The sequence below is a fragment of the Solanum pennellii genome, chromosome 2 (genome assembly GCF_001406875.1).
Source record: "Solanum pennellii chromosome 2, SPENNV200".
In the NCBI taxonomy this organism is placed as follows: domain Eukaryota; kingdom Viridiplantae; phylum Streptophyta; class Magnoliopsida; order Solanales; family Solanaceae; genus Solanum; species Solanum pennellii.
Window position 1 is genome coordinate 845372 of NC_028638.1, and position 24695 is coordinate 870066.

The window sequence follows — 24695 nt, forward strand, 5'->3', positions numbered from 1 at the left end:
TCAAAGAACCTAGTTCCCAAACGAGTATGGTGTAGAGGCATGAGTCCTCATAGGTGTGCTTGATGTTGTGATTGATAGTGTAACCATTATGGTGTTGTTGTCTATGGTTCACGTGTTGTTTGCCAACTGTTAAGTATTGTAGTTGGTTTTATACTATTGTTTAATATATACTGGTTTCTATTTTGAGTTGGCCGATGATACCTACTTAGTACGTGTTCCTTGTACTGACCCCTACTTTTATTTTCTTCTTGTTGTTTTGTGGAGTGCAGCAAGTGCACCATTGACTTCGACTCGTCCTCAACTCTAGCCAGTCTTCAGCACATCAGAATTCAGGGTGAGCTATTATTCCTAGCTCGGGCTGAATTCTCTTCTTCACGTCTTGATGTCTTTGAAGTTCGGACATGGACCATCTTTTTACTTATTTTAGCTTCCTAAATACTCTTAGACTTAGTAATTTGAGGATAGATGTTCTTGATGTGATGACTTCCAGATTTTGGGGATAATGAGTATTATACTTTAGAAGTTTATTTAATTTGATTACGTTAATAAGTTTTGGATCTTCCGCATTAGTTTTTACTATTTAAAATTGATATACTGGTAAATGTTGGGTTTTAGATTTGTTGGTTCGCTCACCTAGTAAGATAAGAATGGGTGCCACTCGCGGCTCGTTTTGGGTCGTGACATATAAGTAGCAAATAAGATCACTTCATTTATTAGTTAATTAATTAGCATGCTCGCTAAGTAATAACAAATATAAAACAATTAAGCCTATTTTATTATTTTAATTAATTTAAACATGCAAGGCTAAGTGATAGCAATAAATAAACAATCAAGCTTATTTTATTTATTTTAACATACCAGACTATGTGATAAACAAATCGAACAAATAGCTCATGTTATTATTTTAATTAATCTTTAAACATGTGAGACTAAGTGATAACAATAGAATATATACTAAGGAATTAAGAAAGAGATAAGCGAGAGGATAGAAAAGTGACAAATAAATAAGAAAACAAACATATATTTTTATTTTTAATCTACCCCAAATAAATATAATTAAACAAAACAAATAAAGGGATAAAGGGGAGGGAGATTCTAAGAGACTTTTTGGACCAGCACTCGACTTTTCTTTTATTTTCCGATAGGCTGCCGTATAGGGACAGACAAAACCAAAGTTTGTCTTTCAAGCCCGGGTGGATGTCATCATCTCCGTAGGGCCAACTACCCCTATTCCACCACCCAATGTATTTCGTACCTAAAAGGTGCCTAATCGTCCCAACTTGATTGTCCAAGAGGCTTTGGACTCTTAAAGGGTGGATTTAGACAAAATAGAATATAAGGCCCTCCTAGACACCAAGTCAAACAAACAATACAAACAAAACTGTCATTTTAGCACGGTAGGATTCAATTTGGCCTATAAATTTTAATTGGACCTACTTGCAAACAACACATAATTGTGAAAGGTCTCATGCTAAGTGTGTGAGCATACAAAGTTATAATAACAAAATCAAAAATTAATTATAGGGGAAAAATATGACGGATGTAGATTTTAATGTTCAACTAATTTTAAAGTGAGCAATGACTAGTGACATAATAGATTTTATTTTATTTTCAAGTAGCAAAGGATGTGATGCACATATATTCAAAAATAATAGCCAAAATAATTATTACTTAAGGCAGAAAATTATTTTAGACTTCAATTGTTTAAGGCAGAAAATAGTTTTTAGGGGGCAGCAATATTATTACTAATGAAAAAAAATATTTTGTATAAGTGACAGATTGTTTTTGTCTGTTTAATACAGAAAATTATTTTTTTAAAACAGTGAATTTATATATCAATTATTGATGCTGAAAAATATTTGTAAGCCAAAAAATAATTACAACAACAATTAAAAATCAAATTATGATTAATACAGAAATATTTCTTAGGCACTCATATTATTAGATGCACAAAATAATTAGTATCAACTTTAGATTAAAAAAAAGAGTTAATTATGATGCAAAAATATTAGTTATTTGAAGATTTTAGGATAAACGCATGCCGAAAATAAAGGCAAAAATTTATTATTACTTACAACGGGCAAAAGTATTCGTAAATATTCTCTTTTTAATCATGCAAGAATTATTAAGATACCCCCTAAGAGAAGGATTTCTAGGTGTTCAAAAAAATATTTACAAAGATTTAATAGGCATAAATATTTATTCAATTGAATAACTTTGTACAAAATGCACACAAATTATTTAATAGCTAGGCGAATTAGAAAGATATCTAGTCATAACAAAATCATCGAAATGCAAATTAACTTGAAGTCATTAGTTAGACAAGCTCAACCAAGTAATTAGACAAAGATGACTTATTTATTAATTCTTTTAGTTAGATCTAAAGTCGTTTATCAAACATATTAAATCCTATAGGCATGCTTTCTAACACAAATAAGTTTGCAAATTAGCATATAATTCCCCCTTCCCTTAGGCAGTCGCCCAAATTTATTTTATATATATAAAGTTAAAGAGTTGCNTTCTTTTAGTTAGATCTAAAGTCGTTTATCAAACATATTAAATCCTATAGGCATGCTTTCTAACTCAAATAAGTTTGCAAATTAGCATATAATTCCCCCTCCCCTTAGGCAGTCGCCCAAATTTATTTTATATATATAAAGTTAAAGAGTTGCACAAATATTACAAGCAAAAATAAAGAACCAATAGCATTAAAATGGATAAAGCTTCCTCCACAATTTCTTCTAGGTGACTCTTCAACATCTTGAACTCTAAGTTCATAACCTGGTAGAAAGGGTAATGTAACATATAAGCAATGGAAAAATAATTGTAATATAAAATGCTCATAGTAACAAATTACTTTCATATGCACATATATAAACAACACATAAGAAATAAAAGGGACAAAGCATAGATGAAGACATATTACCACACATAGGGAGAGGATAAGAGAAATATCTTGGATGCTTCCTTTTGTTTCCAACAACAATAATGATAATTATGCAAAAGACGAGATTTTAGAATAGTAAAGAAGGCTAACCAATTACGCCGAAAGGTTTATCAGCAATGAAGTATTAAGTAAGGTTTCGATCCACAACAGCAAAACAACAAGAAAGAGTCCAAAGGATAATTCAAAGATTAACAAGAGTTCTTACTTCTTTTTAAAAATAGGGGAGTAATATTTAAAAGTATTTCAAGAAAAAGCAAAGAGAGAATGAGAGAGCAAAGTGTAATGAGAGAACTTGTGTTGAAAGTGTCTATATATAATAATGAAAGAAGGGTCCTACTTATATAGTAAAGAGGGGGGAGCACATAAGAAAAATAAATAAATTAAGGAGTAAATGAAAACACAAAAAATTATTTTTTATCAAATATAAGCAAGTAAGAATAAATTAGTAGAGAGTATTATTTTTTCCTTAAATAAAGAGGAGCCAAAAATCAGAAAAAATCAAAAATGTCATTACCAAATATAAGAAATAAAATATATTTTACCTTAAATAAATAAGGGTTAAAACAAAATTATTTTAAATTAATTTTCTACCAAAGTAAGAAATAAGTTTTAAGTAAGCAAAAATGTTACCATAAATCGGCCACAATTTTAACAAATCATAGAAGACTTCACCAGAAATAAATTAATCAACAACTTACCAATTTAATTAAATTTAAATAAGATAAAGAAGTCAATTACGGTTCTCATATTAACTAAACATATTACTAATATTTGTAGACAATTGAAATAACTAACTAAAAGGAAGCAATAGAACTTAAAGACCCAATCGTATATCACTATTCACAAATTAGAAAATTATTTCAATCTACCATAACCATTCAAAGGGTAAATCAACAAGAGAATAACCAGTTCAATCATAATTAAAATTAATAATCTAATCTAAAATAACAAGTAAGTAGGACAATGATCAAGTCGAAGCTCAACATCGAGGTCATAACAAATTATGACTAGCAACAAGAAAATCATGTAAATTTAATTAAGCGAAGCAATTGATTTAGAAGCAACCCAATACAATCATTTTCCACTTCAAATTGGCTCAAGAACCAACCAAACACTCATTTAACAAACTGACAAACAGATACAGAAGAGGATGGAGCTTCAACACGATCACTATCGACACTGAACAATCAACCACATGCACAAGGATTTAAGTCATCTTAAAAGTAAAAGCTCATACCTGGGAAGACCTAATAGATCTGTCCTTATTGAAATACTTTGTGGATTCATCGGAACTCATAGTTGGGTAGCTTTTGGTTGCTACTATTTGCCGGAGTTTCTATCTTTCGCCTGAGGTTGATCTTGTTGTTGGTTGTTCATCGTCCGCGTTGCTGTCTGGAGCTGCTGCTGGCCTGGGATTCTGCCGGAAAAGAGAGAGGGACAGAAAGCGCCAGAGTTGCTGCTTGTCGCAGCAGCTGGCCGGAATTGCCTGGGTGCTGCTGCTTTCCTGCAAAAGAAAAGAGAAGAAGAAGGGGAAGAGAAGAGACGGGAGGGGGAGAGAGGTGAAGAGGAGAGAAAGAGGGAGAAGGGGCGGTGGCGCCTGGAAGCTGCTGCTTCCGGCGGCTGGTGGTTGGTCAGAGAAGTGAGAGAGGAGGATGGAGCAACGGAAGAAGAGGAGGGAAGGGAGAGAGGAGGATGGTGAGGAGAGAAGGGAGGTCACCGTGAAAAAATGGACAGGGGGTAGGCAGCTGAAGAGGGAAGATGATGAGTGATATTTTAGTTTTTTGTCTTTAGGATATTAGAAATAGGAAGAATAGGAGGTTAGATCTTGACCGTAGGATTAGTTTAGATGTACGGCTAGAATTCGATCTAGGATTTGATGAATTAATGGATGGATGAGATTAAAAGATGAAGTCTTAAAATCAAATTGTATTAAATATGGAATGGCTAAAATTGCAATTGAATTGACTAAAATGAAAGTTTGACTATAGTTGAAATAAAATTTGAATTAGAGTGGCTAGAATTGAAAGAAATTAAAATAAAATAGATTAGGATTTAAATAATTTTGAGAAAATTTAGGAATTACTATTTAACTAAAATATTACATATATCAAAATATTTTTTTTATATAATTGAAAGTCACTTAAATTTTAAAACATTCGAAATTCATTAATAATTTTAAAATATTTTAATGATATTTACAATAATTTATAAAGTAAAACATACTAAAATATAAAATTTTCAAGCAAAATCGACTAAAAATTCTAAACTTTAAATAAATTTTAAAATATGTATTTAATCGAATAGTATTCCTAAAAATGGTTAAAAATCGTCAAAATTGGATGTCAACATGATGGATATCGAAATAAATGAGACAAACAGGTGTATGAGTGGAAAAGAGAATCTGTTGAGAGGAAAAAAAGTGAAACGAATATAACTGTTCTTGATTTTAGTCACGACGATTTTGTGCTTGGTTTGGTAAAAAGCGTGTTCCGATTAGAAGTCACAAGGTGGTGGGTGGGTTGGTGGGGTATTCTGGCAAAGAAGAAAAGAGGGAAAAAAGAGTTTTTCTTTTTCTTTATTTTTCTTTTTGTTAAAAACATAGTTTTTTATTATTATTTTTTAATTTATTTTTTATTTACTATTATGGACGAAATGACACATGTCTTTTTTATATGTTATTATGTAGTGTGTCATATACTCTCTCTATTTTTAGTTGATTGTCAGAAAATGTTCAATAGATATATTTTTTAACTAATGAAGGTGTTCAATTGGAACAAACACAAGATAAAATGTCAAAGTGAATTATGTGGACAATTTTAAGGGGCATTGAAGTCATTGTTTAAATTAATTTTTTTGTGATTTTTCTCCTTCACATGCTTGTAGAAAGATTGTAAAGTCATATTGCTAAACTAAGTTGTGCGGACAAGTTTGAACTTTTTTATGTCTTTCTCTAATTAATTTTTGCCTAATAGTCCAACTTTAGCTTTGAAAATTTCAAAAGGAATAATGCACAAGTATCCGCTCTACCTATGCCCGAAATTCTAGAGACACACTTATATATTAAGGTCCTATTACCCCCCTAAACTTATTTAAAAATAATTTTTTATCTCTTTTCGTCCTACGTGGCACTATCTTGTGGGCCCAACGTGTGTTGACATTTTTTTCAATGTAGTGCCACCAAGGTCGAAAATGGGTAGAAAATTATTTACAAAATAAGTTCAGGAAGATAATAGGATCTTAGTATAGTATAAATATGTCTCTGAGATTTCAGGTATATGTTGAGATATTCCAAGCTTGTGATTTTTCATGAATTAAATAGAGATATTCATAGAGAAAGTAATGTGCTAAATTTTCAACCCAATCATTAAATTTTATATCAAATTTGATGTCAACACTATTTTTGATAATTAACTTCAAATCACTTCACCAAATTTTACACCAAAAATAAATATTTTTCTCTCTCTTCATTATTATATTATTATTTTTTTATTTCATTTATATTTTCTTATTTCTTAAAACAAATTTTAATGAAAACATTCACCATATATAATTCATATTATTTTCTTTCATAATCGGTTAATATAAAATTATTTTGAACCATAATTTTTTTAATAACATAAATTGCTAGCAAATATTATACATCATACATAATAATGTATAATACAAATAAAAGTGAAATCATTAATGAAATACAATTAAATAACATTACATAATTGAAAAAATTATTTTAAATTCTACATAAATATTCAACTTTCAAGATCACTATGGTGCTTCCAAAAATGTTATATTAATCATTGTAGTTCAAAATGAATTGTTTTTGTCCTTTATTTTTTTAGATCAAGCTAGAAATTGTTGAAATTGATAATTTTCATCTATTACATTTCTACGGTCGGAATTGGACTTTCTGACGCATCTTGAATTGGTGCATTAGATCACGCTTACCCTCAATTATCATGTTGAGCATTATAATACATGAATATAATATCACTTAGCACTTCTTTTCTCCGAAAATGTGACGGTCCTGCGACAATTGTAAAATGAGATTGCAAAACTATATATTTTATATTTTAATTTTGATGTATAACAATTAATACTTTGTTGAATGTTTTACTATTTTCGGTTATATTTAAGTACATTGTATTATTTGCTTAAAATTTATATGTTCGCATTTTTAATTTTTGTGAAGGTTAATTATAGTTATATCCAATTATAATTTATAGTAGAATTAACGTAAATTTAATTTTTTAAATAAGTCATATATAGAAAAATTAATTTATAGAAAAACTCTATTTTATATCTAAAATTAATATTATAAAAATATTACTTAAAAAATAATTAAATATACAAGAGATTTAATTAAAACATACCATCTCTATATCTATGTAAAACTGAATCTAGAAAAATTCATGTGGCATATCTTTAAGGCAACATTCTATTTTTTTAAATTTCTTTTTCCAATTTTTATTTCTTAGTATCTCATTTGCATTTTAAGAAACTAAAAATATTAAATGCATTACTTAATTACTGAAGTAAATTGTAGAAGATGATTAGGTCAAAGAACCTTTCGTGAGAAAATGGTCAAATGAGCCTTAAATCTATTATCTGATTTTTAACTACACACTTTCCAAATTGTTTATTTTAGTATATAAAATAGAAGGAATAGAGAATATGTAAGCAAATACTCTTTCAATTTGTTTCTTTTCCTTGTGATATGTGCAGATTTCTTAAAGAAGAGTAGTCCTTCTGAAATGGACAGTTTCAAAGGTGTGAATATTTCTCTACAACTACTTGAGATGTAAATTCATCGTGATGGAGAAATCTAAATGAAGAGTGATTAGAGTGTCAAAAGACAAGAAGAATTATTTAGTAAAGTATCAATTTATTTGTGAAATTTATATCAAATAAGGAGGAAAAAATAAAAGGAAAAATCTATTTTGTGATTTGAAAGAAGAAAGGAAGAATTTACTGAAGGGGAAAAAGAATAGATGAGGCCGAACATACACGAAAAAGGAAAAATCAAAGTTGACAGAATAGCAAATCCAATGTTAAGGAACCGAAATCAGTGGTGATGTCATTTACTTCTTTTCACTTTTTATTTTACTAATTCCTTTAGTCCTCTATTTTCTTGCATTTTAATTAGAAAAAAGAATCTAAAATATCTTCCAAGTTTTGAAAATGGTATAAAATTAACCTTCATTCATCTATTGGTCCCCAAATGTCCTTCTCATCTATCTATGGGCTCCAGAATACCCTTATCATCCACTTTTGGGTTCAAAATTGACTATTTATTTAATGATTTTAAAATTAAATTACTTAAATATTTTTTAAAAATACTTGACGCTCAACTATTTGTTATAATTTAATTTATTAATATAATTTTTAATCCAACCCACTAACCACTCATTACTAATTAAACCCCACCCAATTAATAAACCAATTATAATATCAAAATCGTCATAAACACTACTATAACACGACAAATTATAAATTCCTGAAAATGACATCCAAAATTATTCGAGTCCAAATCGAAGCCTCAATTAAATTTAAGTTGAGCCGCTTATTTAGGAGGACACTTTCAATAGGATTCTCTTTCAAGTTTGAATTCGAAATTTATGATAAAGGTAAAGAAGTAGTACATCCTGAATTAATTTATGCACTTTTTTTTAATACAATTTTATAAATATTTACGATTTGTTTTAAAACCTTTGATATATTATTTTAAAAAAGTATTTATGAAGTAACATCACATAATTTAGATGAAAGAATAATTAAGATGAACATAGTCAGACTTTTAAGTTTATTGATAATTTTTATTTAGACACTTGAATGTATGATAATTTACTTCTACATATTTTTCACTTCAAATTTTTAAAAATACTCATTGACAGTAGCTTTCCTGTTTTTGTATTAGTAATCTAACAGATTTATTAATTTTTTGAGATTTAATTAGTAATAAGTGGTTAGTGGAATGATTTATAAATTATATTAATAAGTTAAATTATAACAAATAGTTGAGCGCCAAATATTTTTAAAAATATTTAAGCAATTTAAATTTAAAATCGTTAAATAAGTGATGAATTTTAAACTCAAAGATGAATGACAAAGGTATTTTGGAGCGAATAAATGAGTGAAAAATATATTTTGAAGCCAATAAATATATGGAGATTGATTTTATACCATTTTCAATATTTTAAAGTATTTTTCGTTTAGTTAGTTAACCTTCTCAATAATATAATCCCCTAAATATGAATCAAATATAATTTCGTAATTCAAGTGTCAATATTGATATTACTCCTTAAAATCGTTACAAGTGTGCCAAGTCAATTACTAATTTTATCCAACAATAGTTGTTGCGTCTTTATACATTGGAAATGATGAAAATAATGATTGAAGTGTTTGAATTTGTGTTGCATGACTGAAGGTCTTCTACCTCTCCATTAAAATATTTTATTTTATTAATTACAAAAAAAAAACAAAAAAAAAAACGTATCTATCCTCACATTAGTTTGAAGATGGAAGATGGTGTACTCCAACAAGGGAGTATAATACTTACAAACAGCATTGTTGATAGTGAGATAATGCAAAGGAGAGGAAAATTGATGCCTGGTGGTGGTGGTGGTTCAGAAAAAATGATTAAGAAAAAGTCAGAAAAAGTTGGTGCCTGGAGCAAAGAGGATGAAATCACAATCCTAAAGGGACTCATAAAGTTGAAAACTGAAAAAGGAAAAATTAGGTTTGATTATGTTCAACTTTATGATTCCATTAAACAATCTCTTGCTCACAAATCAGCCACACCACTTCATTTGCAAAAAAAAATCAAGTGTCTTAGGGAGAAATACAAGAACAATTTCAACAAGAGCACCAGGACCTGGAGCATCCCACACGAGGAAGAGTTGTTCTACTTAAGTGACGAAATTTGGGGCAAAGACGATCACCAACAACTTAAAATTCCTTCTTCCAGTTTGATGAACCAACAACAACTTACAATTCCTTCTTCCAGTTTGATGAACCAACAACATCTTACACTTCCTTCTTCCAGTTTGATGAACCAACAACAACTTACACTTCCTTCTTCCAGTTTGATGAACCAGCAATTTACAATTTCTGATACAACTTTCGTGGGAGACCTAGGGTTAGCGTTAACAACTATGAGCAGGAATCAGTCTAATCAAATGCAAGTAGCTCTTCAACAATTCGAGTTAGTTTCTCAAAGTTTGAGTATTAGGAAGAGTTATGCCAACCAAATACTCCACGCGCATATAACCTTAAAAGAGGTAGTATATATAATCCTTTTCATTTTCTTATATACTAATGTGATGGTTTACTAGTTTGTTTTTAACATTTTGCTATGCTCAACTTATTTGTCTTGCTACCTTCCAAGTGCGTCTATTTTTTTTTCTTACCAATAACTTTTATACAAGGAGGGACTTTCTGAACAAAAGATAGCAAGGAGCTATTTCGACACAAAGATACAACATGCACAATTGGTTTCAGATGCCTATAATGCTAGCCATAGTTTTGGTAAGCTTTCTATCTAGCTAAGAACTCCTCTGTAAGGGGAAAATAATCTTTTATTGATGTTGATATTTACTTGTTATTGCTTGGAATGATCTGAGTCTGAAGCACTTTTAGGGATTAGATTCATTGATGATCTTTTGGGGCTTTTATTTTCAAATTAAGTAGTGTCTCTGTGTGCGTTATTCCAGTTCTAAAAATAGCTCTGGTGCCAAATAGGGTTGTGCATGAGCATCAACAAGCTTTTCAGATGTGGCGTTTCCTTTCAAGTGGTCTCTTGGGCCTTGCTCTCTTCCCGTTAGCTTTGTCGAGTTATAAGCAATTATTTTGTTGGAAGTGTTGTCAGTGAGCTAAATTAATCAGGACTATTTCAACAAACTTCTGGAACCGAAGGAAGAATAATGATATCAATCCAAATTGTTAGCCTAACTTTGCCGTCCATGATTAGTCCAAAATATATTAAGATTAGGTCCTTGTTATCCACATGCCGTACAAGTGGTTTTGCCCTATTCACAAACTTTACGGTGCATCAATGAATATGTGTTCAGCAGGGGCATAAAGGATAGAAAATATAGTTACTGTAGGACTTATTTCTACAGTTTTGTAGACTTTCTATACATGCATAATACATAAACACACTCAAACTTAGCGTCTTAGCCTAACCTGATAAATAAAACACTTAAACTTTGAGAATGCACATCTAGACTCCTCAACTTGGTCTCAATTATCAACTAAATACTCCCAACTCTACTCCATTGTGTCTCGTGAACAATCAAATTTGACATGACGTATAAATATTTAAAGGTGTCTAGATGATAATTTTGTAAGTTGAAGTGTTCAACTGACACATTGGAAATGAGTTAAGTTGTCTAGATGTGCCTACTCAAAGTGGGAGTGCTTACTTGCCAACTAAGGTGAAGTGTGAGTGTCAGTTAATGTATTATGCCTTTTATCTACGCTTTAACTTCAATTTAGTTAATTTATTGTGGAATGAACCCTAAGGAACTCAATTCTAGTGCCGAAATGAGCCCATATTTTGGTGACCCGCCCAAACCACCCATAATTTAAATGTACATTTCTTTTGTTAATTATAATTACATTTTATTTATTTATTTAATTTTATATTGGATAATCAACAATGGTGTAAAATACACAAATCATGTATTAGTATTGGCATTGCTTAAAGTGCATTAAGCATGTTTTAGTCCTAAAATGCAAATATTTATTTACTTTGAAATTAAAAACATTTTCATCTTGTTATTACACAAATTTATTTTATATTAAAAAGTTATAGGATTTTTTTTTAATTTTTATGATACAATAAAACTTCATGGAGCATGTTTAACATTTTCATCTAAAAAAAAGTCTAAAATATCTTTCTCTATATTGAATTCTTAACTAAAGTACTATTTATTCATGAAAATATGAGTAAAATATGGCTAAACTAGTTTTTACCCGACCCAATTTACTAACCAACCCATTTTTACCCAATTCATTTTTACCCATATCAAATATGGGTGGGTTGAATGATTACCCATTTTATGTTTATCAATTTTCAACCCGCCCACATTTGATCCAACCCGCCCATTTGCCACCTCTACTCGATTCCAACTGGATTTATTCCTTCGTTTGAATGAACCATACTAAACTAACCTTCATAGAACATATCACCAAATTCATTTTTCTGGCAATTTCATATTCCCTCCGTTTAAAAAAGAATAACCCCATTTCCTTTTTAAGTCTGTTTAAAAAAGAATGACCCATTTCCTTTTTTGGCAATATTTTAACTTTAACTTTCCACGTGGCATGATTAAGACTACAAGATTAGAGGACATTTTGGTACATTTGACATAACTTTAATTTAGATTTACAAGATTAAAAAGTCTTCTTTCTTTTCTTAAACTCCGTTCCAAGTCAAAGTAGGTCATCCTTTTTGCAATGGAGGGAGTACTTATTTGCTAAAGGAAAAAGAAATGAACAAGTTGTCCCCTAAATAGGGGTAACAATCCATAGGGACTCTTAACCTTTAAACATCTAACCCTTTCTGATTTTGCGTGATCAGGTCCATCTACATGAAACTATGTGATGTAGTTTGGCATAACTTCTTCAGTAGGGGTCACATAAGTGATGGTACTAACAATTGGATTTGGTGTCCGTCTGGCTAGCATTTCTGCTGCCGAAAGATTGTGGATCAACGAGCACACAATCACACACAAGCTAATAGAGAATTAAAATAACACGAGAATTTAACGAAAATTGACTAAGCCTAATCCTCCAAATAGAAGCAGAGATTTCCACTATGAAAGAGAAGAAATTTACAGCGCTAATTAATCCCCAACTACAACCCCTATATAGAGACCTCAAATAGTCCAAACCTATAAAAGAAAGGTTCTTCTAATTCTATTAGAACAATGGATTTTACTTTCCCAAATCTATCAGGAAAACGAGTTTCCTAATCATTCAAGGAAAAAATACAAAATTTTACCATTGGCTTGAAATCTCTTCATCAACATGAATATCTCTTTGCCTTGCCCTGAACCAATCAAATCTAGGCAATGCGTAAACTTGTTTACCGAAACTGCCTTGGTCATCATATCCTCCAAAATATCATGTGCAGACAATTTCTTCACATCAACAACCAGCCCACTAATCAACTTCAGAACTAAAAATAACTTCTTTAATGCTATTAGGCTCAAGCACATCAATTGCTTCTGCAACTGACAAAGCAAATTCTACAAGATTTGCATATCCAAGAAGATTCCCATCAAACTACGTTTGCACACCTTTTTGGTCGGTTGATCACTCTCTTCTCTTCTCTTTGCCTGTTGTAATGATTGTTGTTGCATAGGTGAATCAACATTATCTTGATTAAGGTTTTTCACCTCCTTCACTTCTGAAATACTGGGCCGTGCTAGTGGAGATTCAATTTCTAGCTCTATGCGGTCACTGATCTGTTTTTGTTATTGCCTTCACTCTCTGACAGTCCAGTGAGGCAGATGCATTGAGTGTCATATTCCTACTAATAGTTAACACAGTCGCCTTCTAATCTGCGCACTACAACTTGTGACCTTTCACTCCAGTTGCATACCGTAGAAATATGGACGTCTTTGCCCTTGGCTTAAGTTTGCCATCCTTTACATTAGCATAAGTAGGACGATCAAATATTCTCAAGTTTGAATAATCAGCTGGCCAATTGGATCATATCTCAAAAAGGGTTTTGATAAAAATAGCTATGGATAGAAATCTGTTGATCGAATGACAAGCTTTGTTGATTGCTTCAGCCAAAAAGTCCTTGCTAACATATGAGTGTGAAATCATGCTTTGTGCCTTGTCACTAAATGTTATGTTCATACGTCTGCAACAACATTTTTTAGTTCTGTTCCATCACAAAATTGGTGTCTCACTATGCCCTCTCTGCTGCATCAATCATTGATGAGTTGCAAATTTAAACCCATTGTCCGAAGACACTTGACTTTTCTTTCAGTCTTCATCCAGTATTGTCAAAAGCAAAAAGAACAAAAAAAAAAAAAGCTTTATGTTTATTGTTGCTTTAAGTGCGAAATGCAAATAAAGTGTGAAATTTAAAGAAATAAGACATAAAGGGAGAAAAAAAATTACAAATTTGTATATTAGTATTTGTCAATCAAAGTCATAATATTTGGCAATACTCTTGGAGGGAACTCTGTTTGGAGCCCACAAGTCTCAATGTATATAATCTAAATTTGTTTTTGGTCTTGTGCTCTGCCTTCTTGTTCAACCTCACCATTGTTTGCTTACCAAAACACACAATGCTCAGAAAAATTCAAAACTTGATTTTCGTATTCAGCCAACAAATTCTGCTTGCTCAACAAAGACAATCCTTTGTCACTTATATGACCAAATCGCTAGTGTCACAATTGAGACTGATTCGGATCACTCTTTTCACAAGGTACAGTTGCTTTTGTATCATCTACTCTAGCTTGAAGACAATATAATATAGGATGCAACTTACCCTTCATAAGTACCATGGGCCCTTTACACACTTTTTAAGTGTCCCATTACTTGAGTGAAACTTATACCCTCAATCATCCGAAGTCGAAAGAGAGAACAAATTTTTCTTCATTCGAGGAACACACCAAACTCATTATTTTCAATAATTTCATTAGCACAATGACCTACACTTTTATGAGAAGATTTAATATGAAAAATTCATTATCCTCGTTCTTGTTATAGGTCCCAGAACCCTAGTTATGGAGTTAAGTTATTCATAACTTATGCAAAGAATAGGAGCATTGTCTAACTAAATAACACTAAGATAAAGAGAAACATTATGAACCTTGAATTAAAACTCAATTCTTGCAATTTTAGAGTACACGATAAGTGATCTTACAATAATTCCATTCACAATTCTAGGAAGAATGATGAAAGAATTGCAAGATTCTACAAGACAATGCTTGTAATAATTCTCCAAAAATAATTGATGTTAATTCCTAATGATATCATGACAATCAACACCTTAGAGAAGATCTATTTATAGACCCAGTGAGAAATACATGAGAAAATAATATTGAATTGTGTATCTACATTATTACGCGAATACTATTTGTAGAAACTACAATATATTCATTACCAAGTAGGATACTATTTACTATTCCTCTTCCTATTTATATTTCTATTCTATGTAGGATTGTATATACCTATTCCTATTCTAATACTCTCCCTCAAGCTAGTGCATACAAGTCATGTACCTAGCTTGTTACAAATGGAATTAATACGAGGACCTATGAGGGGCTTGGTGAGATATCTGCAACTGGACTTCACAAAATTGATAGCCAATCTCAATGGCTTAGTTTTCTCATGAAATGTTGGATTTGATGCATGATGCTAGTTAATTTCAATGTGTCTGGTCTTCTCATGAAATATTGAATTTGATACATAATGTCGATGAAACACAGAGTGATAAAATTATAATGTTGCACGTCCCAAATCAAGCTTAAGATGACTGTTTTAGACCATAGAGTGACTACACAATCAACATACGACTATCAGATTCCTCCTAAGAAATAAAATTAGGCGCTTGCTCCATATAAACTTCTTCCTCGAAATCACCATAGATAGAAAAAGAAAGACCTGCTATTTTAGCCACGGGAGAGAAAATATGTCTGTAATTCAACCCAAATATCTAATTATACCACTTTTAGATTTGATCTGAAAGTGGTCCAAATATTGGAAATAAAGTTATATGAGTAGGGTCAGAAAAATGACACGTTTCTACCGGGAAAGAAAATAATATTGGTAGGGTTGGATTGATGACACAAACCTACTAAAAAGAATTATATTGGTAGGGTTAGAATGATGGCTCAACCACTAGGAAAGAGAATTATATGGGTAGGTTCAGATTGGCGGCACGATCCTATTGAAAAGGAGAAATTGTATGTGTAGAATTGGAATGATGACACGACCCTACGCAAATCAAATTTAAGGAGTTGACGTAAAGACGTAGGGAACTATGCAAATCAAGTTTGAGGAGTCACGAAAGAGACAAATAGTGTTATGAAACTCAGATATAAGAAAGTAGTTTGAAAAAATCCACAGTACTATGCAAGTTAAATATGAGAAGTAGTCCATAGAGATGCATGTTGGTACACAAATAAGATATGGGAAAGTAGTCACCAGGAATATGGCATAATGCTACAGAAATTCGTTATGAGAAAGTAGTTATCAGAAGAATGACATGGTGCTACACAAAATAGATATGATAAAGTAATTGCTGGAAGGATAGAACGGTGTTACACAAATTAGATATGAGAAAGTAGACATCGAAAAGATGACATGGCAACACTGACGGATATGGGTTGACACAAAACAATCTTAGAAAGCCAAAAGTTGATGCATGGTGACTTGTTTGACTGAGTTCTCTTCCCTTAAATATGAGGTTCATGCATATCCTTAGCCTTAGTTTTGTTAACATAATCATTGGCCAGACGGGTGACATATATGGGTCATAGCCGCTCGCTGGTAGCTGAATCTCTTTGATTCTCTATCAAGATCAGAGAAGCTTTGTTACCATGTGAGAAATATAGGAGAAACATATTATTGGAATGTGTATCTACATTATTATTTATTACACAGAGACCCTATTTATAGACACTACAATATAATTCTTTTCCAAGTAGGATACTATTTATTATTCTTATTTCTATAACTTTTCCTATTCCTAATTCTATAGACCCACAATTTGAAACAAATATATTTCAAACATACCACTACGTCACCCTAATGCCTGAGCCTCCAATGCACCCTCTGGGGTTCGTGACACACCAACTATCATGCGGGCTGCCTAGATTTTCATCCTTCATTGTATGGTCACAGTCTTGGCACAAGGCTTATCTCATAGTGCCTACGTCACTCCACGAACCTTTCGTTTTCACTGCTAAATCCCCATTTTGTCCATAATGCTCGGTTTTAGCTTCTTTGCTATTTTTGTTCCATTCTTGCTGCATTTTGACCTAAAACATGTCTAATCACTCATAGGCTACCCACAACAATTATACTCAACTAACTTGAATATAATGTAATTGACTCTTAGAACATAACTTAAACATGGTTAAAATATGACACTTCAGTATATGAATACACCCAAGATCAGTCACCATTTTCCCTATACTCGTAACAATTTGGCTTTGTTGCTCTAAATTTCAATCAAGGATTAAACTTAATCGTACTGAATTCTTTTTGTCATGTTCTTCCCATACTCTTAAGGCCCTTGCCCTCAATTCTTCTCTTCGGAAAGCTCTTCATCAACTCTTTAATATTTAGTGCATTATTGAAATTATCTTGTGAAACATTGTTTTTCCCATATAGATAAGTATCATAATACAATGCTAAAGACCATAACACGATTAAGGCATGATACTCATTCCCAATTTTTACATCTACGTTTTTTTAGGTCCATTTAAATTGAATTAAACTCATCAAGGTGATTTATAATTGGTGTACCTCCGTTCATGTGGAGATTGTAGGACTTCCTTTTCAGGTAGCTTAGGTTTGTCAGTGATTCCTTCGAATATGGATCTTCCAACTACTTCTGGCATGTTGCTGTTGCAGATTTTTCTTCAGCAATTTCCCCCTAAACACTATTGGTAACGCTCACGAAGATCACACACAAAGCCCTCTCCTTTATGTCTTTCTTCTCTAACTCTTTAGAATAAAAATCTCCTCAATTGCCTTCCATAATCCTTGTAACATCAGAGACAATCTTATCCTAATCTTCCACAGACTGAAACTAGATCCCCCATAGTATGTCTCTTTCAAATTTTGTTGAAGAAGATGAAGACATCTTAACCATTGATTATGTATAGAAACCCTAGCCTTGTTTAGATTCCAATTGTTGCACTTGCAGAAGATTTGTTTAGAAAGCCTACCCTACCCTTGTTTGATAACAATTGTTGCGGAAGGATTGTGGGTTAACTAGCACATAATCACACACAAAACAAATATAGAAGACAAATAACACAATGATTTAATAACTAATCCTCCAAACAGAAACTAAGACAATTTTCCACTATGAAAGAGGCACACGATTCTCATGAATCCCCAACTACAACCCCTATATAATGATCTCAAATAGTCCAAATCTATAAGAGAAAGGTTCTTCCAATCCTACAAGGACAATGTATTTTTCCCCCCAAATCTATCAGGACAATGGGTTTTGTAAACCAATAGAGATTATAGTTTTTCTTAATATACAAGAGAAAAGTTCAAGATATAATTAACAACCTACTTAATTGGACTTCTTTGTCTTCAAATGGAAGGAAATGGGCCAACGTAATGATGATCTTATGCCTTTGTAAATAAATTGTAGTCTCCATGTCGAAGAGCCAAAAAAGTTATATTTCAAATACTTTTAGTAATAGAAGTCTCATCACAAAACAAATAACAAACATGTAGCAGGGTAAGTTGATCCAATATAGGTGATATAAGCTAACATGAACTTATTTTCTTCCGTATAATATGTGGGAAGATTTATATTCGATGAACAACTCCGCGAGTCTTGTCTTAAAACAACTATGTTTAATAGCAAGCTAGTTATCTATGAAAATTCTTTATTACCACTTAAACCTTCATAATAACATTTTATTTGAGCTACCAAGATTTGCGATAAGGAGAATGTTCAAAGATTCTCCGTTTTTATCTCCGTGAGGTTAACTATAAGATTAAAGAAGTTCTTTAGCTACTAGAAAAGTGTAGTGTGCTTCGTTGCACCTGAAATATCTGTGAGTAGGTCTATATTGTCTTCTCTGTGTGTCCTGTAGGCAGGGCTGAATCTAGTAAAATGGGAGGGGGGCGCCATGTTACGCGCACACCTTGGTTGGAATTGTGTGTGTATATTATATATATATATATATATATATATATATATATATATATATTCTGCCCACAGGGAATGAGAACGAGCCCAGCCTGCTACAATTCTATAGAACTATTTTGTCTTTTGCATTGAATAAGCTTACAGCTTTACGAGAGATTAGTCCTCCTTTTTTCGTTTTCTATTTTGCTTCTTATTTTCTTTTTTTTCTTTATTTGTTGTTGAATCTTTATTCCATATGAAGTTCCTTTTTTTTTTTGTATATTACTAATTCTTTCTTCAGTTTTTTAAGTTCATAGAGTTTATTAAGTTTTTGCTTTGAGCATCTAAATATGCATTTATAGTAACTTTAAGTTCTAGATGTCCGTCCTTGTAATGTTATAAATACATAATATAATTTTGTTGATATTTGTAACATTATCGAATTTCTATGCTTTGTCCAAAATTATCACAACTATCAATTTTTTTTGTTCGATCGACTTGTCTATATAAATAAAAAGACATAATCTGAACCAAAGCTCTAAATAGATCAAATCAAAAAAAAGTGTGGCACCCAAAATCTCAAAATCGTGGATCCGCCCGCCTCTACGTATATGTTCATGAGTTTAAGCCCTGGAAACAACCAGTAATGCTTGCATTTTGTTAGGCTGTCCACCTCACTCCCCTCATGGTGTAGACCTTCCTCGGACCTTGCTAACGTGTGATGTTTTGTGCACCGGACTGCTATTTATGTTGATATTTCCTATTCACCATTTTAAGAATTGTATGCATATGTGTCGTTCACTAAATACTTAGGTGTGGATTGTTTTAATTCTATGATTTGAGTTATATGACATGGAGTATCCACATTGTAAAAAAAAATGTTACTTTGGAAGATTGACAATATTTGTAATCCACATCGTACTGTCATCTTAGACCTTTTAATCCTAACTTACATGGTGAGAGATTGAAAGGTTAATCTTTGTATCCTCAGGAGGCTCTCTTGTAAATATAGTATCTGATTGCGTACTCAAGGAAGATGCAACAAAGGTTATGAACGAGGGCAACTGTCCACCAGCTACAATTGGATGTCGGAAACCAATCACTGGAAAGTATGTTTTTTTATTATATCCCGTTGCTTCCCTTTCAAGTTTTCCTTTTTGATAGTATTACATGACTTGCAAGATGTACTAGGATAAGTCAGTTTAAGACAAGTCTTAGGAATTTTTCATGACATATTATGCTTTTTTCATTAGTGTACTACGATCTTTGCATTACTATTCTATCCTCTTCTGTTTACTGCGCTATGAATATGCAGACCTTCAGGCACAAGTCTCAAATCAGTAAGAGAAATGTGTCATTCTCAGGAGAGAAAGAAAAAAAAGAAAAGGAAGATCGAAAACCCAGAAAAGCATCGTGACTCAAGTATACAATCTCAGTTGGAGATGGAAAATCAGAGTGCAGTTGCCTATGCTAAAAATAACAATGAGAGTGCCAAATCATCAGATATACATACGTTATCGGATGGACTGACTGTTGAGGTGATGGTGAAGGGAAAAGCGGATGGGAAAGTAGCTTCTCTAGGAAAACAGGTGATTCTATTTGAAAATTTAGATAGAGATGGTGCAAATGTCATGCTGCTGAATAATCCTTTTTGTCCAGATCAAAATTCATTTCATCGCCAAATTAAGAGATACAGGATGCATTGTTGGTTCAACCATTGGTGCAGCTCCTCATCAATTTTGTCTAGGTCTCTCTCTACTCATCATTGTTCTGTGAGTTGCCTGGATAAACAGTTTATGTGGATTTTTTAGTTCTTCCCATGTTTTCCTAGAAAGATCTTATCTCTCTTTCCTGATAATAAATTACTCCGCTCCACCATTTACTTAACTGATTATCCCTTTATATCCTTATTTTGGTGTCTTTGATCAGGTTACGAGAAAGTGTTAAAGGGATTGAACATTGGCATTGAAGGTAATCATTTTTGTGGACTGAAACTATTTTCTTTATATCTGAAGTGTTCTATTATGGGTGTCTAAGCTATAACCTTATAGGCATGCATGTTGGTGAAAAGAGAAGACTCACCATTCCACCATCTTTGGGGTATTTACAAATCATTGTTGAAATGCTCTTTTTTAAAACTTGTTTGTTGTGATTCCAGCATTTGAACGTTTCTCTTCTCTCGTGCCTTTTGTCGGTGCAGCCCTGGGAGGAAGGCTAAGCCTCCAATAATGCCAGACTCGTGGCTTCTGTATGAAGTTGAATTGGTTGATATATGTGAATGAAGATAATATATAGTTACTCCATTCAACAATGAAAGGCATTTTGCAACCCCTCGTGAGGTAATTTTCTGAAGAGTTGTCTTATAATTAGCTGTAACTGCATTTTAGATGTTCTCTGTTCTGTTGATGATATATGTATATATATACACACACACACATTAGCTTTTTTGATAACGTTAAGGTTTTTGATTGCTAACTTTGCATATTGACCGTAGAGAACTGTACTGAGAGATGATGTACCGTGACTGCTCTTCGAGCCATCAAAGCTGACAAAGCTTGCTTACCAACTTTGTCAAAGAAAGTAAATAATATCACATATCTATAATGAAATAAGTACCCTGAAGAAGAAATAATCCACACCATGAAATCAGAGAATGAATGTAATGACTTGACATCAAAGCACAACTCTCTTGCTCACAGAAGAGTTCATATATATGCACAAAGAACCATTGACTTGTCCATTATGTGTATCTCCACTAGTTTAGCATGATGAATAGAATAAAAAAGCACTTCAACAGGTTGTATTTTTGGCTAAGGGATGAGTAGGCTAACTATGACAGTGATTTACACTTCCCTAAGCACGTTATACTTTCTACACTTCATTATCTATTATTCTTTTCTATGAACTTATCACCTCTCTTCATCAATTATTTCATTAGTAATTCTCATCATATCAAAGGACGTTTCAATCTTCCTTCTTTTTCATTTTTTTTCTTTTCATCACTTTGTAGCTATCATTGATCACCTTTTTTCCTCGACCATTCCTTCCTTCACATTTAACAATTATATCATAGTCTAAGCTACAAAGCTCAAGGAAGTAAGGTGCAAAAACTAGAATAAAACAAATTGAATCAAGGTAAAAATGCAACTAACAAATTAAAGGCTACAGACTTGAAGGGCTAACTAGTGGTAACCATATCTTAATATACTAACTTCACAATCAAAGAAAGCTTATTATCATTTTCTAAACAACGCAACACTTTTCATTTCTCTTAAATAGCATACTGAGAAGTTTTCTAAGATACAAAACCATAGAATATATGCAAGAAATCCTCCCCTCTCATGGAGCATGTTTTAATCTAGTTGGATCAATTCTACTCTAAGAAAGTCAAGGTTTTCACAAACTACAAAATAAGAATAAGCTATATATATAGTCACTACCATGAGTCGAGGTGTCAGAAAGTCTGCCATTTAACTAACACTCCAGCAGCCTAGGTGTCAAAAAGTCTACTATTGTATTGACACTCACAAGGAAAGTACTATTCAAGATCAGGTCTAAGTTACAAGTTTAGCTTTAGTCAAAACCTTGTATTTATTAAAAATTCATAAAATACGTATAAATTATTTAGATTAAAATGGATCTTGAAAGAAGTTATAAGTTTAAAATTTTGGTTCCAGCTGGGATGTGCAGTGTAGATCATATGTTTAGGCTAAGAAAATATTTCCTTCTCATCCCCCATTCATGAATTTTTCTTTCCATTTTTGCTGAACTCTTGTAATCGTTTTCGTAACAAACTTGAAAAAGTATGGGCTTTCATCGTCAAACTATTTTTCAATAGAATGCCAACTTGGAATTTGTTGCAGAGCAGATTGTATCTTGCTGCAACTTTTTATTACTCTGTTTTTCCGTACATAATTGTTGATGATGTTCACTATTTTACATTGATGAAGTTATTCAATACAATAATTTTCCTCCATGATCCCTGGTTCTTGTCCTTGTGTATTCCTTTTTTGTCAATTCATCTAAATATACAAATTTGACAATATTATTCTTTTATTCATGTACAGGGTGATAGTTGAAGAATGATGTTGACCAACTATATGTTTTTGCTATTGATGTCTGGAAGTTGGTCACCATCTGCCATGTTTTTTGGGTTATCTAGAAATCGTTGATTGGTTGTTGACGGCTAGACATACTATTGGTAGCTTGATGTTTTTAAGTTAAGGTTTTAGTTGTTCTTTTTTATATAAAGGAAACTGTATTGGTAGCTTGATGTTTTTAAGTTAAGGTTTTAGTTGTTCTTTTCTGGATAAAGGAAACTGTGTATTCACAATAGTCTCATCATCAAATAGATGATGAGCATAGGTAAATTGTAAGCTCATTAGAGCATATGACAAAATTACCCTACTGGAGATCAGAAATTTCCTATGAAACCAACAAACAAGTTCTATATCTCCCACATATTTTGCTTACACCAAAAATACAAAAGGTTAAGACAATTCATTTTAATCTTCTGGGTGTTGTTTCTCCTGTCCTCAAATCATCTTGTGTTTATTTTTCCAGAATTCATCAGATGCAAGCTGAGATTAACTCCCACCAATCTTCACCATAACCTCTTCTTCCTATCTCCTCCCTGATGTATAATAAGCCCTTAGTAGTCCTTGGCATTACTCAATACACACCAAGTATGCAGAGAAACATGTTCCACAGGTTTGTATATACATTGCAATATTGGCGGAGAAGATCTCCATTAACTTCTCTATCTTGATCACAGGAATATATTTCTCTTCCTTTTTCATGAAGCACTTCATGAGTGAAACTTGCCCTTCTGCACCAACCAAGCAAAACATGAAATCTTTAAAGGTATTTTTATCTTCCAAATTAATTTCCGTGGCCAAAATCTAATTTTTGATAGTATAAGGGTAAGAATTCAACTAGAAATCAAGAATGCAGACTTAATCATTGTAGTAGAATAAATGGGTGGATGATTCCACAAAATCTACTAAAAGAGTTTGTAGTATCAAATGTAACAATTCAACTAAACTTCGGAAATTCAAGTAATTAACAAGTAATATAAGGGTGTAAGTAGGGGTTTATAAAATCGAACAAAATCGCAAATCGAATTAACCTAAAAGAACCCCGACTAATGGTTTATTTAGACTTGGTTTGGTATTCGAAAAAAGAAAACCGTCTTTATTTGGGTTTGGTTTGATTTTAACTTAAAAACCCAACCCGAGATCAAACCAATCCGACATTACATATGTTATTTTAAAATTTATTTTATACAAAAAATATTTACTTTGATATAATTTTAAAATATTTCTTATACTATTTCATAGCTTTATCTTTTGTTATATTATTTCAAGTTTAAAACTTAAAATTTGGAATGGTCCAGTAAAAATTATAGTTCATAGATGTCGATAATCATAATAAAACGTAAATCAAAATCAAATTAATACTAATGCAAAAAGAAAATCAATTTAACATTAAGAATGACAATAATATGGAATATTTATTCTTTAGTTTTACATTGGTTTAGATAATTAAAATACATAATCTAATTTTAATTTTTCTTAAATATTTAGTAATGTAACTAGTACTTATTAAACTTATTTTAGCAAGATTTAGTACTTTAAATTATGATCATTTTCATTATAACTTCACAATATTTATTTTCTATGATGATTTCATTATTATTTTTAATTGAATATTTTTGTGTCATCAATACTCATCTCATATTTTGTGTTACTTTTTTAAGAAACACCTTATATAATTGTATTTTTGTTAGACTAAAGAAATATTTGAAGCACATATTAATTATATGTTTGTATGCAAACTTCACCGAAAAATCCAAAATCTGAAGAAAAAAAATTGAGGTTTATTATTTGGTTTGATTTATAAATT

General features: G+C 31.8%; 1 protein-coding gene and 1 long non-coding RNA gene across 8 annotated transcripts; one reads left to right on the plus strand and one right to left on the minus strand.

The window, feature by feature from the left end:
- Positions 1-2631: 2631 nt before the first annotated feature.
- Positions 2632-4699, minus strand: LOC107010696. Its single transcript, XR_001455743.2, has 2 exons — positions 4185-4699; positions 2632-2781 (listed from the first exon to the last, which is right to left on the minus strand). It is a non-coding gene; the product is annotated as an uncharacterized LOC107010696 (long non-coding RNA).
- Positions 4700-9364: 4665 nt separating this feature from the next.
- LOC107008897 lies at positions 9365-23243 on the plus strand. Of its 7 annotated transcripts, none has more exons than XM_027915059.1 (9): positions 9366-10221; positions 10372-10468; positions 19783-19900; positions 20107-20380; positions 20451-20538; positions 20721-20762; positions 20843-20891; positions 20992-21130; positions 22859-23243. In XM_027915059.1, the coding sequence occupies exons 1-8, from the start codon at positions 9460-9462 to the stop codon at positions 21071-21073; spliced, it is 1512 nt and encodes a 503-aa protein (XP_027770860.1). In that variant the 5' UTR covers positions 9366-9459; the 3' UTR covers positions 21074-21130; positions 22859-23243. The 7 variants fall into 7 exon arrangements, with proteins under 7 accessions (XP_027770862.1, XP_015063593.1, XP_027770860.1 ...); XM_015208104.2 differs by having other exon boundaries at positions 9370-10221; positions 10369-10468; XM_015208105.2 differs by lacking the exon at positions 20843-20891 and having other exon boundaries at positions 10369-10468; positions 20950-21130.
- Positions 23244-24695: the final 1452 nt, after the last annotated feature.

What these genes read in the sequence shown, in the direction of transcription:
- LOC107008897 (XM_015208104.2), top strand. Translation starts at nt 9,460, where the DNA reads ATGGAAGATGGTGTACTCCAACAAGGGAGTATAATACTTACAAACAGC. An exon ending in TAATGCTAGCCATAGTTTTG is followed by an intron (nt 10,469 to 19,782) that starts GTAAGCTTTCTA and finishes TTGTATCCTCAG; the next exon opens with GAGGCTCTCTTGTAAATATA. An exon ending in TCCTCATCAATTTTGTCTAG is followed by an intron (nt 20,539 to 20,720) that starts GTCTCTCTCTAC and finishes GTCTTTGATCAG; the next exon opens with GTTACGAGAAAGTGTTAAAG.